The sequence below is a fragment of the Mobula birostris genome, chromosome X (genome assembly GCF_030028105.1).
Source record: "Mobula birostris isolate sMobBir1 chromosome X, sMobBir1.hap1, whole genome shotgun sequence".
Classification (NCBI taxonomy): Eukaryota; Metazoa; Chordata; class Chondrichthyes; order Myliobatiformes; family Myliobatidae; genus Mobula; species Mobula birostris.
Genome location: NC_092402.1, coordinates 40,371,511 through 40,386,051, shown reverse-complemented (window position 1 = coordinate 40,386,051; position 14,541 = coordinate 40,371,511). Strand labels below are relative to the sequence as shown.

Sequence of the window (14,541 nt, the reverse complement as noted above, 5' to 3'; positions counted from 1 at the left end):
AAAAAAATACGTACGCCTTGAATGTGGATCACACCTTGGTCGAGTGGTTGAATCAGTGGCAGGAAACGCACTGTTATGTTAGGATGAATGCTGTCCAAATGTTTAGGATGGGCTGGCGCATTGTCAAGCAACAAAAGAACTTTAAAGGCAAGATTCTGTTCCCGGCAGTAGCGTCCCAGAGCTGTGTTACCTTCAGCTGATGCCGCGCTGTTTATAATTTTCAAATTTTTTCCCTAGGTGTTAAAGTGGTTCTCTGCCGCTCGGCTGATGGCCCAGGACATGATATTGGACACTTAGGAGGCATAGTTAAATATTTCAAACACAAAATCACGACACCATATGTAAAACCAAAAGTTTAAGAGCGCAAGATTGCGCATCCACACCTTGCCAAAACCAATGCGAGACTGGCGGGAGTGAGATTGTGAGGTGCGCACACCTGACCTGTATTGGCGGGAAGCAGTGCTCCTCGTATAACTGTGAGTTTTGGACGTATATAACGAGACGTTGGTAGAAATAGGTTCCTCGCATAACTGTGAATCTGCATTGTCTGAAGACGCATATAACGAGGATACGGCGTACCTCAAAAATAGATCTGCAAAAAGATCAAATCAATCTTCAGTGAGGGAAAATAAAAATCAGTCCCTCTTTGGACTGTGGAGGGCCTCCTGTGGTTGGAGTTTTAGTAACACAAAGAGTGCTAAACCAAACTCATATGCAAATTTTCAGATTTCTAGCTTGATTTGACACTGACGTATGTGTGGATGTAGTATTTTATTACATATCTTTTGAAAAACTTATATATACAATATAACTACTGGTGTCAGCGTAATTTACAGTGTAATCTTTCTGTTCTCAATAAAAGATATAATCAATGATGAGGTAGAGTTTGCTTATTTCTGGAGATAGTCACTGATCAGTGAAGTACAAACAGCTTGATTCATAAAGTCATTAGGGGTTTGAATCCAGCAAGTTTCCATCCAGATCATCTTCCAAAGTTTTACTCCAAGGAGCAAATGACACAAACGTCAATCAATTAGTGCCACAGTGTTTGCTCTATGTGATAAATTTTGTATCATAAACCATACTCCGTCACAGCACAATCTAGATCAATAAAAAAAAAGCAAGGTCTGATCTAAAATGTGATATTGCAGAAAGTGCAAGTTGCTCAAATTCAATGGGTCGAATCACCTGACCCATTGACCCACTCCTGGGTCTGTGGTCTCTGACCTTGCTCTCAGCTGCTCCCAAGGTTTGCTATTTGCCCACGTATCTCAAGACCCCAGACTCACCTGTTTCTTCAACAGGACTGGAAACCAAACCTAGCTCCAGAGCAATGAACAACAAGTGACGTGCATTGGTAACAGAACATTATTACTAAGATTTAACACTCCATAAGCATGGTTCAAATGAACAATTGAAATGTTTTTAAAAAGTCTTTAAATGGTTTTAGTAACTTCATTCCACAGACAGAAATAGACCAATTTTCTTCTGCAAATTACCTAATTTAACAAAAGGGTTAAATGGATTTTAGAGTAGGTTAAACAATTAAGGGGCCTGTACTAAACAAAGACAACATAAAGTTGCCATATTGAATTGAATTGAATTGACTTTGTTACCTACATCCTTCATATACACGAGGAGTAAAAATCTTTACGTTATGTCTCTGTCTAAATGTGCAATGTACAATCATAGTAATTTATAATAAGTAGCATGTACAACAACATAACATAAAAATACAGTTGCATCAGCATGAATTAATCAGTCTGATAGCCTGGTGGAAGAAGCTGTCCTGAAACCTGTTGGTCCTGGCTTTTATGCTGCGATACAATTTCCCAGATGGTAGCAGCTGGAACAGTTTGTGGTTGGGGTGACTCGGGTCCCCAATGATTCTTAGAGCCCTTTTTACACACCTGTCTTTGTAAATGTCCTGAATAGTGGGAAGTGCACATCTGTAGATGCGCTGGGCTGTCCGCACCACTCTCTGCAGAGTCCTGTGATTGAGGGAAGTACAGTTCCCATACCAGGCAGTGATGCAGCCAGTCAGGATGCTCTCAGTTGTGCCCCTGTAGAAAGTTCTTAGAATCTGGGGACCCAAACCAAACTTCTTCAACCATCTGAGGTGAAAGAGGTGCTGTTGTGCTTTATTCACTACACAGCTGGTGTGTACAGGCCACGTGAGGTCCTTGATGAGGACCGAGGAACTTAAAGCTGTTTACCCTTTCAACCCCAGATCCATTGATGTCAATAGGGGCTAGCCCGTCTCCATTCCTCCTGTAATCCACAACCAGCTCCTTTGTTCTTGCGACTTTGGGGGAGAGGTTTTTTTCTTGACACCACTGTGTCAGAGAGATGACTTCTTCTCTGTATGCCACCTCGTTATTGTTTGAGATTAGGCCAATCAATGTAGTATCATTGGCAAATTTAATTATCAGTTTCGAGCTGTGGGTGGTGACACAGTCATGGGTATACAGAGAGTAAAGGAGGGGGCTTAGGACACAGCCCTGAGGGGCTCCTGTGTTCAGGGTCAGAGGGGCAGAGGTGAGGGAGCCCACCCTTACCACCTGCCAGTGATCTAACAGGAAGTCCAGGATCCAGCTACACAAGGCACGGTGAAGGCCAAGGTCTCTGAGCTTCTTGCCGAGCCTGAAGGGAATTATGGTGTTGAATGCTGAACTGTAGTCCAAGAACAGCATTCTCACATAAGCATCCTTATGCCTATGCAACATAAGCATAAGGCTTATGTATCCTTATGAGAAGTAACAGCTGCATAAGATCTAAAGAAAAACATTAAATCAACTATTCAGTAAAAAGAAGAGAGATTAATGCATCAACTGGCTTTCACTCACTCAATTGCTCATTCCCCAACTTTTAAAAGTTTCCAGAAATGTTAAACTTAATGCTTTAGCTATAAACATTAAAATATTGACCAGACTTTCAGAAATCCAAGCTTTGTGGGATTCCAAACAGCAGTTAATGAGTTACAGTTTCTGATTTTGCACTCTATTGGGAAATTAATTGTCCTGCAAGCCTTCCCACACTCTATAAGCTCTGTTGCCCACTGCATCCATTATAATGAATATATCTGAGCATAGCATAGTAGTTGAAGCTTGCTACATAGCAACAACACTGATGTTTCAGTGTTTCAAGATGTCTAGAATGCAATGAAACACTCCCATTGGCTGTGGCTGCTTGTTGTTACCTGGCAACTGCAACTTGCCGAACAATAAATAGCAGAGCTCTGGTCCTGATCTCTAGGGACTACTGACTGTAATGACTGACACTGTATTCACTGTCACACTACTCCATCAATGGCAGTAAGTCCAGCAAATACTGCTTTCCGATTTTGCACGGTTAATTTATTAAACAACCATTGAAACATATTGTGGGCACTTCTGGGGGAAGCATTTTGTATTCTGGTTAGTCAGACCTTCAATAGGGTCTGATTAACCAAAAGAAGGAGCTATTATTGAATCAGAATCAGGTTTAACATCACAGTCAAATGTTGTGAAAAAACTGTGAATTGAATAAGTAGTGAGGTAGTGTTCATGGGTTCAATGTCCATTCAGAAATCGGATGGCAGAGGGGAAGAAGCTGTGAGTGTGTGTCTTTAGGCTTCTGCACCTCTTTCCTGATGGTAACAATGAGAACAAGGCATGTCTTGGGTGATGGTGTCCTTAATGATGGATAAGGCCTTTTTGAGGCACCATTCCTTGAAGATGTCCTGGATGCTGGGGAGGTTGGTGTCCATGATGGAGTTGACTAAGTTTACAACTCTCTGCAGCTTATTTCAATCCTGTGCAGTAGCCCTCCTCCCTCCACCCACCCCTGACGGTGATACAGCCAGTTAGAATGTTCTCCATGGCGCATCTGTAGAAATTTGCGAGTGACATATCAAATCTTTGGTGACATATCAAATCTCCTCAAACTCCTAATGAAATATAGCCACTGCTGTGCCTCCTTTGTAGCTGCATCGATGTGTTGGAACCAGGATAGATCCTCAGAAATATTGACACCCAGGAACTTGAAATTGCCAATTCCTTCCATTTCTGATCCCTCGATGGAGATTGGTGTGTGTTCCCTTGTCTTACCTTTTCCGAAGTCCACAGTCAGTTCTTCGGTCTTACTGACGTTGAGTGCAAGGTTGTTGTTGCCTAGCCACTCAACTAGAGTCACAGAATCACAGAAAAGCACAGCACAGAACAAGCCCTTCAGCTCTTAGGATTCTCTTTCACCTTGCCTGCTCAGGCAACCCCATGCCTTCTTTTAGCCCTCCTGATTTCCTTCTAAGTTTTCTCTTGCATTTTTTTATACTCCATAAGCACACCCTTTGTTCCTACCTGTCTATACCTGCTACACATCTTTTTTTCTTAGTCAGGACCTCAATATCTCTACACCTGTTATCTTTACCTTTTATTCTGACAATCACATACAAGCTTTGTACTCTCAAATTTTCACTTTTGAAGTTCTCCCACTTACCAAGTACACCTTTGCCAGAAAACAGCCCGTCCCAATCCACACTTGCCAGATCCTTTCTGATACCATCAAAATTGGCCTTTTTCCAATTTATAATCTCAACCCAAGGACCAGTCCTGTCATTTTGCATATTTACTTTCAAACAGGTGGCATTGTGGTCACTGGATGCAAAGTGTTCCCCTATCTCATTCCCTAATGGCAGATCAAGTATCGCACTCTCTCTCATTGGGACTTCAAAGTACTAATTAAGGAAACTTTCCTGAACACATTTGACAAACTCTGTCCCTTCTTATCCTTTTACGGTTTAGGAATCCCAGTCAACATGTCAAAAGTTAAAATCACCTACTGTAACAACCTTGTGTCTCTTGCAACAGTCTGTGACCACTCTACAAATTTGTTCCTCTAGGACTTTTGGGTGGTCTGACATATAGATCCATTAATGTGGTCATCCCTTTCTTATATCTCAGTTCCACCCATAGTGCCTCACTAGTCGAGTAATCCAGTCTGTCCTGACGGAGCACTGCCATGACATTTTCTTTGACTAGTATCGCCACCCTCCCCCTTTAATCCCTCCCTCTCCATCATGTCTGAAACATTGAGCTGCCAGTCCTGCCCCTCCTGCAACCAAGTCGCTCCTGTACGCCCTCTCATCACCATCTGAACTTCTGCTAACAATAGTTGTGTCGTCAGCAAATTTATGGATGACATTTGAGCCGTGCCTAGCCACACAGTCATGGTGTTGAGAGCAGAGCAGTGGGCTAAACGCACACCCCTGGAGTGTGCCTGTATTGATTGTAGGTGAGGTGGAGATGTTAGAAACATAGAAATATAGATTCTGTCACCAATGATCTTCCTCAACACCAACTCAACCTGCAAATTAACCTTTAGGGAATCATGCACTAGGTCTCTCAAGTCTCTTTGCTCCTCGGATCTTTGAATTTTCTGCCCGTTTAGAAAATAGTGTATGCTTTTATTCCTTCTACCGGTGAATGACCATACATTTCCTGACACTGTATTCCATCTGCCACTTCTTTGCCCATTCTCCCAATCTGTCTAAATCCTCCTGCAGACTCCCTGCTTCCTCAACATCACCTGCCCTCCACCTATCTTCATATCATCCACAAACTTGGCCATAAAGGTATCAATTCCATCTTCCAAATCATTGACATAGAACATAAAAAGAAATGGTCCCAACGCAGACCTCTGTGGAACACTAGTCACCAGTAGCCAACCAAAAAAGCTCCCTTTATTCCCACTCTTTGCCTCCTGCCAAAAAAAAAACAATGCTCTATCCATGCCAGTATCTTTCTTGTAATACCATGGGTTCTTATCTTGTTAAGCAGCCTCATGTGTGGCACCTTGTTAAAGGCCTTCTGAAAGTCCTAGTACACAACATCCACTGACTCTCCTTTGTCTACCCTGCTTGCTATTTCCTCAAAGATTTCCAACAGATTTGTCAGGCAAGATTCCCCCTTAAGGAAACCATGCTGACTTTGGCCTATTTTACCATGTGCCTCCAAGTACCCTGACACCTCATCCTTAATAATCAACTCCAACATCTTCCCATTACTGAGGTCAGGCTAACTGGTCTATAATTTCCTTTCTTCTGCCTCACTCTCTTGTTGAAGAGTTGAGAGACATTTGCAAATTTCCAGTCCACCAAAACCATGCCAGAATCTAGTGGTTTTTGAAAGGTCATTACTAATGCCTCCACAATCTCTTCAGCCACCTCTTTCAAGGACACTAGGGAGTGGTACATTTGGTTCAGGTCATAGAGTACTACAGCACAGAAAAAGGCCCTTTGGCTCATTAAGTCCATACTGATCTGGTCTGCCTTGTCCTAGTGCATCTGGACCATATCCTTCCAAAGCTTTCCCATCCCATTACAAATGAACCGGCACCTACAACTTCTGCTGGCAGTTCTTTCCACACTCACACCAACATCTGAGTGAAGAAATTTCCCCTCAGGTTCCCCTTAAATGTTTCATCTTTCACCCCAACCTATAATTTGTAGTTCTTGTTTCACCCAACCTGAGGAGAAAATGCCTGCAAGCATTCATCCTATCTATACCCCTCTTAATTTTGTTTACCTCTGCAAGAACGCCCCTCATTCTCCTGAGCTCCACTGAATAAAGCTGTGACCTGTTCAACCTTTTCCATAATTCAGGTCCTCAAGTCCTTGTTTTCACTGCACAGAGGTGGAAGATTTTACGTTAGACTGTCGACTCTTCCCAAAGTACAAGTCCTGAAATTAATCTAAAAAGGATCAAACACTTCCCCGTGCAATAGAACTTTAGGGGAAAAAAAGAAGCTGTGTGTAAACATGTTGTACTGGAAATATCAGTGCAGAAATTTGCCAATCTCTCCTGTTGCATGCAAACTTTTTTCTATCCCAGACCAACTGCTCAGAACTTTGGGTACCTGCCTGTGACTATGTTATTGTGTGGTCGATTGCTGGAGCTGTCCTCAGAAGATGTTTGCAAGTGTAGGCATTAAGGGGAAAGCAGCCAATAAAATGCTGACAAACTTTTCTCAATTAAAGTATTTTTCTTATAGTTAGCAGCAAACATTTGTACTGTATATTGGCTAATTCATGGTCTTGTCAAAGCTAAACAGGTGGTACAATCAAAGGAATAGTCAAGTTGTCCTGATAAGTGTGTTCAGGGATAAGGGGAGAAATCCGTACGGAGCTCAAGGTAGAGCCACATCCTGTGTGGTCACCATGGTGATTTGGGTCTAAAATAATCTAGAATTAAAGAGGGGGTAATATTTAAGGTTAAAGGGCAGCTTGCAAGGCAACTGCAAACACAAGGTAAATAAGATTAGGATTAGCTTTATTTGTCATATGTTTATTGAAATATCGAAACATACAGTGAAATGTCCGAATAGTGCTGGGGGCAGGCAGCTCTCAAGTGTTGCCATGCTTCTGGTGCCAACATAACATGCCTACAACTTACTGATCCTAACCCGTACGTATGTCTTTGGAATGTGGGAGGACACCAGAGCACCTGGAGAAAGCCCACAGGATCATAGGAAGAACGCATGAACTCTTTACGGACAACTGTGAGAATTGAACCCCAATTGCTGATTGCTCGCATTGTAATGACATTATGCTAATTGCTGCTCACAATTAACTACTTGTAGAAAGAGAACATTGCCAAGGGTTACAATTAAGTGTTAAAGCTGTGTGAGGTAGAGAATATAGAGCTCCAATTGGAGAATGATAGTTTTCTGATGACTCTGCCATAGTTGGATGCATCAACAAGGGAGATGAGGCTGAGTACAGGGCTACGGTAGGAAACTTTGTCACATGGTGTGAGCAGAATTATCTGCAGCTTAATGTGAAAAAGACTAAGGAGCTGGTCGTCGACCTGAGGAGAGCTAAGGTACTGATGACCCCTGTTTCCATCCAGGGGGTCAGTGTGGACATGGTGGAGGATTACAAATACCTGGGGATACGAATTGACAATAAACTAGACTGGTCAAAGAACACTGAGGCTGTCTACAAGAAGGGTCAGAGCCGTCTCTATTTCCTGAGGAGACTGAGGTCCTTTAACATCTGCCGGACAATGCTGAGGATGTTCTACGAGTCTGTGGTGGCCAGTGCTATCATGTTTGCTGTTGTGTGCTGGGGCAGCAGGCTGAGGGTAGCAGACACCAACAGAATCAACAAACTCATTCGTAAGGCCAGTGATGTTGTGGGGATGGAACTGGACTCTCTGACGGCGGTGTCTGAAAAGAGGATGCTGTCCAAGTTGCATGCCATCTTGGTCAATGTCTCCCATCCACTACATAATGTACTGGGTGGGCACAGGAGTGCATTCAGCCAGAGACTCATTCCACCGAGATGCAACACGGAGCGTCATAGGAAATCATTCCTGCCTGTGGCCATCAAACTTTACAACTCCTCCCCTGGAGGGTCAGACACCCTGAGCCGATAGGCTGGTCCTGGACTTATTTCATAATTTACTGGCATAATTTACATATTGCTATTTAACTATTTATTACTATTTTCTACTACTATTCTCTTACTATTTATTATTTCTATGACTATTACTATTACTATTTCTATTACTATTTATTATTTATGGTGCAACTGTAACGAAAACCAATTTCCCCCGGGATCAATAAAGTATGACTATGAGACTATGAGACTATAACAATTCATATCGTATCTTTGATCATTTCAAATACAAATCATACTACTTGTTTTGATTATATTAATATTATTTGTAGCAAATAGTCAATTTTAATTAACAGGTGTAGGGAAAACTACCCCTTCACCATGGTATTGAGGCTATTGTTGTGTCTGTCCATCAATGAGATAAAAGCACGCACACAGAGGTGAGGTTAACTGGTGAATTGATGAACTGCTTGACTCCTCAATCTCCATTTTCAGATAGGCTTGTGACAAGATAATGTTTGAAAACCTCTCCCCACTTGCCGAAGATGCAAAAGTGTCTTCGATTTGTGGCAGGCGATACTGCACAGTACGCAGCACAGGGTTGAAGCTCACTTTGAGGTCCCTGCATTTGTGAACAGCTCCAACCTTCCCTTCCTTGATCACCAGGACAATGGGCACGGCCAATCACCCCACTCAATCTTGACGAGAATACCAGCTGCCTCTAAGCTCTAAAGTTCAGCATAAGGCACTGGATGCACTTTATGAAATCTTGGTGTTGTTGCTTCATCCAGTTCAGTTCTGGCCTTCCTGCCTTTGAATTTACCAATACCCTTCTCAAACATCTTCTCAGCAGCATTAAGCAGCTGAGACAATCTCTGGTTAGCGCTACCGTTTGGGCTGCAGTTGCCTCTTGATGACACATTGAGAGGTTTGACTGTGTGCCAGTCTACTTAGATTTTTCTCAACCATTCAGATCCAAAACATGCTGGTCCTCCACGTTTCAATGCATAAAGCTCTAACTGGTGTGTTTCATCTCTGTGCGTCACATTTACTTTCAGTTTTTCTTTGGGAGTCACTTTTTCACCTGTGTAGGTCTTTAGCATCACCAAGGTCTTTTCTAAAGGTAGCTTAGAAAGCAGTCTGTTGTAGTCAGCCTCTGAAATTACAGACAAAGCTGACCCTGTAACCAGCTCCATTTACAGTTTTACACCAGACACGTCTGTTGTGATCTGTATGATTTTGTGATTTGTTTCAGTAATACTAAACAGTTCTAGGCATGACAGCCCACCTTTGTCAGACCTGTGTTCTCTGACTCAGTTTGTCATTCAGTCACTTTATGCATTTGTTTAATTATGTGCTTGAAACTTTTCACTCTGTGTGGTTTTTCTCTTTGGTTGTGCTTGTTGTCTGACTTGCACACTCTCTCTATGTGAACTTGCCTGTGACACTTTCTGAAAACTTTTTCTTTGAACTAGCTGTCATCTGCGTCATGGGAGGATTTGCCACATTTTTGGTTTTTTGCACCCTTCAGGGAGATTTTGTGTGTTTCACATTCTAAACTCTTTTTTTGTAGTTCTGCCACATCCTTTGCTGCAATCGCAAATGATATTGCAATGGTCAATGCCCATTCTGAGGTTCGGTCTCTTTCTGACAGTAGCCTCTTTTAAGTGTTTTGTCTCTGCATTCCACATACAAACCTATCCCTTAATCCATCAGAAAGTCCATCTCCAAAGTCACAGTACTGGGAAAGTTTGCACAGTTCTGCAATGTATTCAGAAATGCTTTCATCCTTTGACTGGTTCCTTTTGTGAAATCTAAACCTCTCAGCTATTACAAGCAGTTAAGGCCTCAAGTGATTTTGTAAAATTGCAACAATTTCATCTAACGTCTTGCTTACTGCCTTTGCAAGGGTTACTGAGTTGTGTAAAAGACAGTACATTTTAGCACCCATTAAGCTAAGAAACGTGGAGACTTTCTTTACTTTATCCACATCGCTAGCGTTACAATACAGTTCAACCCTCTCAACATACAATTCTCAGTCCTCATTAGCACTATCAAATTCATCAACTTTCCCGACTAAAGCCATCGTCATGTTATTTTCACTTTATATTTGCTAGTTGTGCATCTCTTACTGTGTACCATCCACTGTTATGCATTCTTTGGTTAGCGTCTGTGACGGCCTTCTCTAAACTGATTTACTCTTTCCTCTCGCTGTCTCTTTCACTTCCTCTGAATTCTGTCATCTCAGAACTGTCGGTGCTGTTGGCAACATCCACTGACATTCAGGTTCGTGCTCATTGCCAGTTTACTGTGTCTATACAACTACATATCAATTAACTAAAAGTATGCATGTGGAGGTGAGGATAACCGGGGTATTCACTGTGCATGTGTAAATTATCAGTTAATAGTTAGTGCTAAAGGGAGTCATTGAGTTAAAAGAAATAGATCTGTACATTACAGTTATGTTAGACCATGCTTTCAAATCTGATTAAGGGGATAGCGGAATAGTTTAAAGCAGGTTTGTGTGAATAATAAGTACTGCATAAGCATAGACTAATTAGGCCAAATTGCTTGACTCTGGCTGTTGATTCTACCCAGTTCTTAATGCAAGAGCTTCTCAAAAATGTTCAGACAATATTCATGGCAAATTAAAATCAGGAAAACTACAGATGCTGGAAATCTGCAGTGCACCTGCATTCATTAGCAGGAGTAGACTCTGGGTCTGTCACTTTTCAAAAATAAATTTATTATCACCATATACGTACTGCCCTGAGATTCATTTTCTTGTGGGTATTCACGGTAGAACAAATAAATACAATAGAATTAATGATAAACTACACACAAACAAGACTTGTTGGCCATCCCACTCCCAAACTGAGCTCTCTGTGGTCTCCTGAACAGTTACAAGGTTTACTGCAGGCTCCAGGAACAAAAGAGGCAGAAGAGACGGCAGAAAGAGTAAATAGACAATCTGCCGGAATCTGCGGGAGAAAAGAAATTGTTGACATTTTGGGTTGAAACCCTGTACCAGGACTTCTTTCCTCCCACAGAAGTTGCTTGACCAATTGAGTTCCACAGTACCTTATTTGTTGCTTGAGGAACAAATCTATCATCCATCTGATAACTTGGGACCTCCAGGACTCAGTATTGAATTCTCTGACTCTAGGAAATTAATTTTCTCTTTCTGCTTGTATCAGAGCTGATCAGTTCTCTGTCATTATTTTGACTCTGTTTCTCTTTTTCTACTAGCATAGCCTTGCCTGCTGTTGCTTTTAACAACAAATTGCACAGCAAAGAAGTGTGATCTGGTTTTAACTACTATTCCTGTTGCATTTGAGTTTGTTTTTCAAAGATCTAAGATTTATGAATATGTAACAAGAAGGACAATTTCCTTCAGTTGGAGTTAATCTAACAAATAATTATGTTACAAACTAAAGAGGCCAGTTTCCTCATTTGCAGGCTTTCCCTTTTTAACATAAGTCTTAAGTTGCAGATGCAAGCTCACGCCACCAAACACCACAACTTTATCATTTCCTGTCAGTCACCTTATGTACAGACATTCCTGTGCCTAGCATCACTTTATAAACATACAATCAATCTATGTATACAAAATATCTTATGTATATATATTTGTGTTTTTTTAAATTATTGTGTTCTTTATCTTATTGTGTTTTGTTTTTTGTGCTGCATCGAAGCCAGAGTAACAATTATTTCATTCTCCTTCTCAATAGTGTACTGGAAATGACAATAAACAATCTTGAATATGCCTACAGGGTATTATTGACAGTATATCATACTGACCTAAGTAGAATTTCCCAATCCCAAATATTTGGAAAATTCTTATCCTGGCACTAGGTTATTTAATATTTCTTGATTTGTAGAGTCCCAGATGTATTTTCATAGAGATTGTGAATGCAGTCATTTAGAATTCAAGTGAGGGGATATACAGACTGTCACTTGGTGCCCCAAACTTGACAATTTAAATCTGGTTCCTTCTTTGCAACTATTCTGAGTGTGAGTCCCAATGTGATCATCCTTGAAGATGATCAATATTTTTTTTCTTGAAATCAGCTCTTTTGAGGTTTCTTGCAAAATTCAAAGACATTAGTAGCTGACTTTTAACCTTCCAATATTTAGAAAACAATTGACCCCACACAATCAAAATTACCCAACCAGACAGTGAGATTTTAAGACGCCCACATTATGGACTACATGACCTTTTGTTCACTGACCGTCTGAACCGCAGCCAATATAAAACCTTCAACCAAAGTAAATCCAAATTTGAAGAGACCTGTATTAGAGACTGCATGGATATGTGCATGTTAATTTTGTTCAAATCCATCTCAAATCCTTATCCAATATCACATGTTTTGATGTACAGGTGTGATTCCTTATAAAGTACCATACACTTCAATGTATTAAAAGCCGTAACTTAGAAAATATTGTTTGTATCCATCTATAACAGTATAACCATCATTATTTTTATGAGAGTGGTCTGAAACAGGTAACTAGCTTCTATATCCCATATACTTAAAGTATATCACACGTCAGATGATAACTGCAAAATATCCAACCTCCTAAAAGATAATTTTAAAAATCTTTTAAGAAAGGCAGAAATTTCTTTCTTTTGCATCATCTCTGACCTGGTAATTAATCTGTTATCGAACTTGTTGCTACACAGTCATCAGCCAGGGTTTAAACGATCTAGCTTGACTAAAGCAACAGAATAATCCACGTCACATCACAGACACGTGGATCCTTTCTCAGCAATGGCGCTGTAACTAAACGATAAATGGACTGTCAACATATCCCTCCATTGTGCCTAATGTGCATTGCACAGATGCTGCTCCTGGTCTGCAGTGACCAATAAAGCAAATTCCACAGCAGGAGAAGTTCAAATATTTAAGTATTTTATTGGAAAATTTCATAATAAAACATGACCAAATGTTACAATTTACACAATGATAAGTAATGTAATCACCATCAATTCTTTCAAATACATTTTATTCGTTTCATATCTTTTCCCTAAAAAAAATCAATAGAAAATGAATACATAATACTTCATATTTTAAATCCATGCAACTGCCCAAATGGTCTTGGCAATAAAACTGAACTTCAGAGAATGAAAGAACAAACTCTTGTCTTTTAAAAAGGCCCATCACTCTCTAGATAGGCTGGTCACTGGGGATATCTTGGGAACTATTTCCTGTTCTGTTTAAGGAGGGATGCATATTCAGTACATTACTGTTATTCCAATACCAATTTCTTTCTCCCCAGAGGCCAGGGCACAATACCGCAAGGTCTCCTTTCACACTCAGTTATGAGCTTATATGGACAAACCATTATCATATCATGAAGTGCACAATTTATGATTTTAACTCTGGCAAGGACTTGCTAGGGTAAGGATTCCGGTCAAGAAAGATCATGTGTGCTTGAGTGACTCCGGTGAGAATAATGTCACCAGTGGTGGACTAGAGTTAACTTTCACAGGGTTGGACAGAGGCTGGAAGGGGAAAATTCGGAAGGAGCAGGAGTTGAGGAAGGCAGATGAAGTCCAGAGTGGAAGAGATGCCAAGACAAGCAAGAGTCCTGCAGCTGGACACAAGAAGCTTCGTTTTGAAGTGAATCTGCCTGGGTGCCCACGGCCTCTGGCTTCTACTACGGAGTATGGGGGGATACTGGCCATGGTTGGATCAGCAATTAAAATTGTGTGTGCATCCCAATGGCAGATTGATACTCTAGCTTTGCTATTCAAATGCAAAAGTAGCATTTCTATGCCTGAATTCTGGCAGGTGAAAATGAGGTGCAAGGTGCCAAATCTATGAAAGCCTAGGTCCTGATGAGACCTGATGAAGGGTCTCGGCCAAAAACGTTGACTGTTTACTCTTTTCCATAAATGCTGCCTGGCCTGCTGAGTTCCTCCAGCATTTTGTGTGTGTTGTTTGGATTTCTTGCATCTGCAGATTTTCTCTTGTTTGTGAAAGCCCAAGTCCCCTCATTCCAAGCTCTCCATGCATACTAGCCACAAGCCAAGATGTAGTTAATTAAAACTATTTAATCAGTTTCTCATTAATGCATGGATGAAACATCTGGTGAGTTGGCAGTTGTAATATACTGTGTAAACAAAACTGATCTGCTTTCAAATATAGAGAAAGTTAAAATGA

The 14,541-nt window shown here is 41.0% G+C and overlaps 1 protein-coding gene across 2 annotated transcripts in view; it reads left to right on the top strand.

The window, feature by feature from the left end:
- The window catches only part of aoc2 (amine oxidase copper containing 2), a 62,303-nt gene that overhangs the window by 21,866 nt on the left and 25,896 nt on the right, over positions 1 to 14,541 (top strand). Inside the window, exon 4 of one of the 2 annotated variants that reach the window (XM_072249776.1) lies at positions 238 to 857. The exons of the other annotated variant lie outside the window; for it this stretch is intronic. Coding sequence (XP_072105877.1) covers positions 238 to 297 — 60 coding nt within the window. The 3' untranslated portion in view covers positions 298 to 857. Of the gene's footprint in view, positions 1 to 237; positions 858 to 14,541 lie in introns of those variants that run through there. 2 annotated transcript variants of the gene reach the window in all.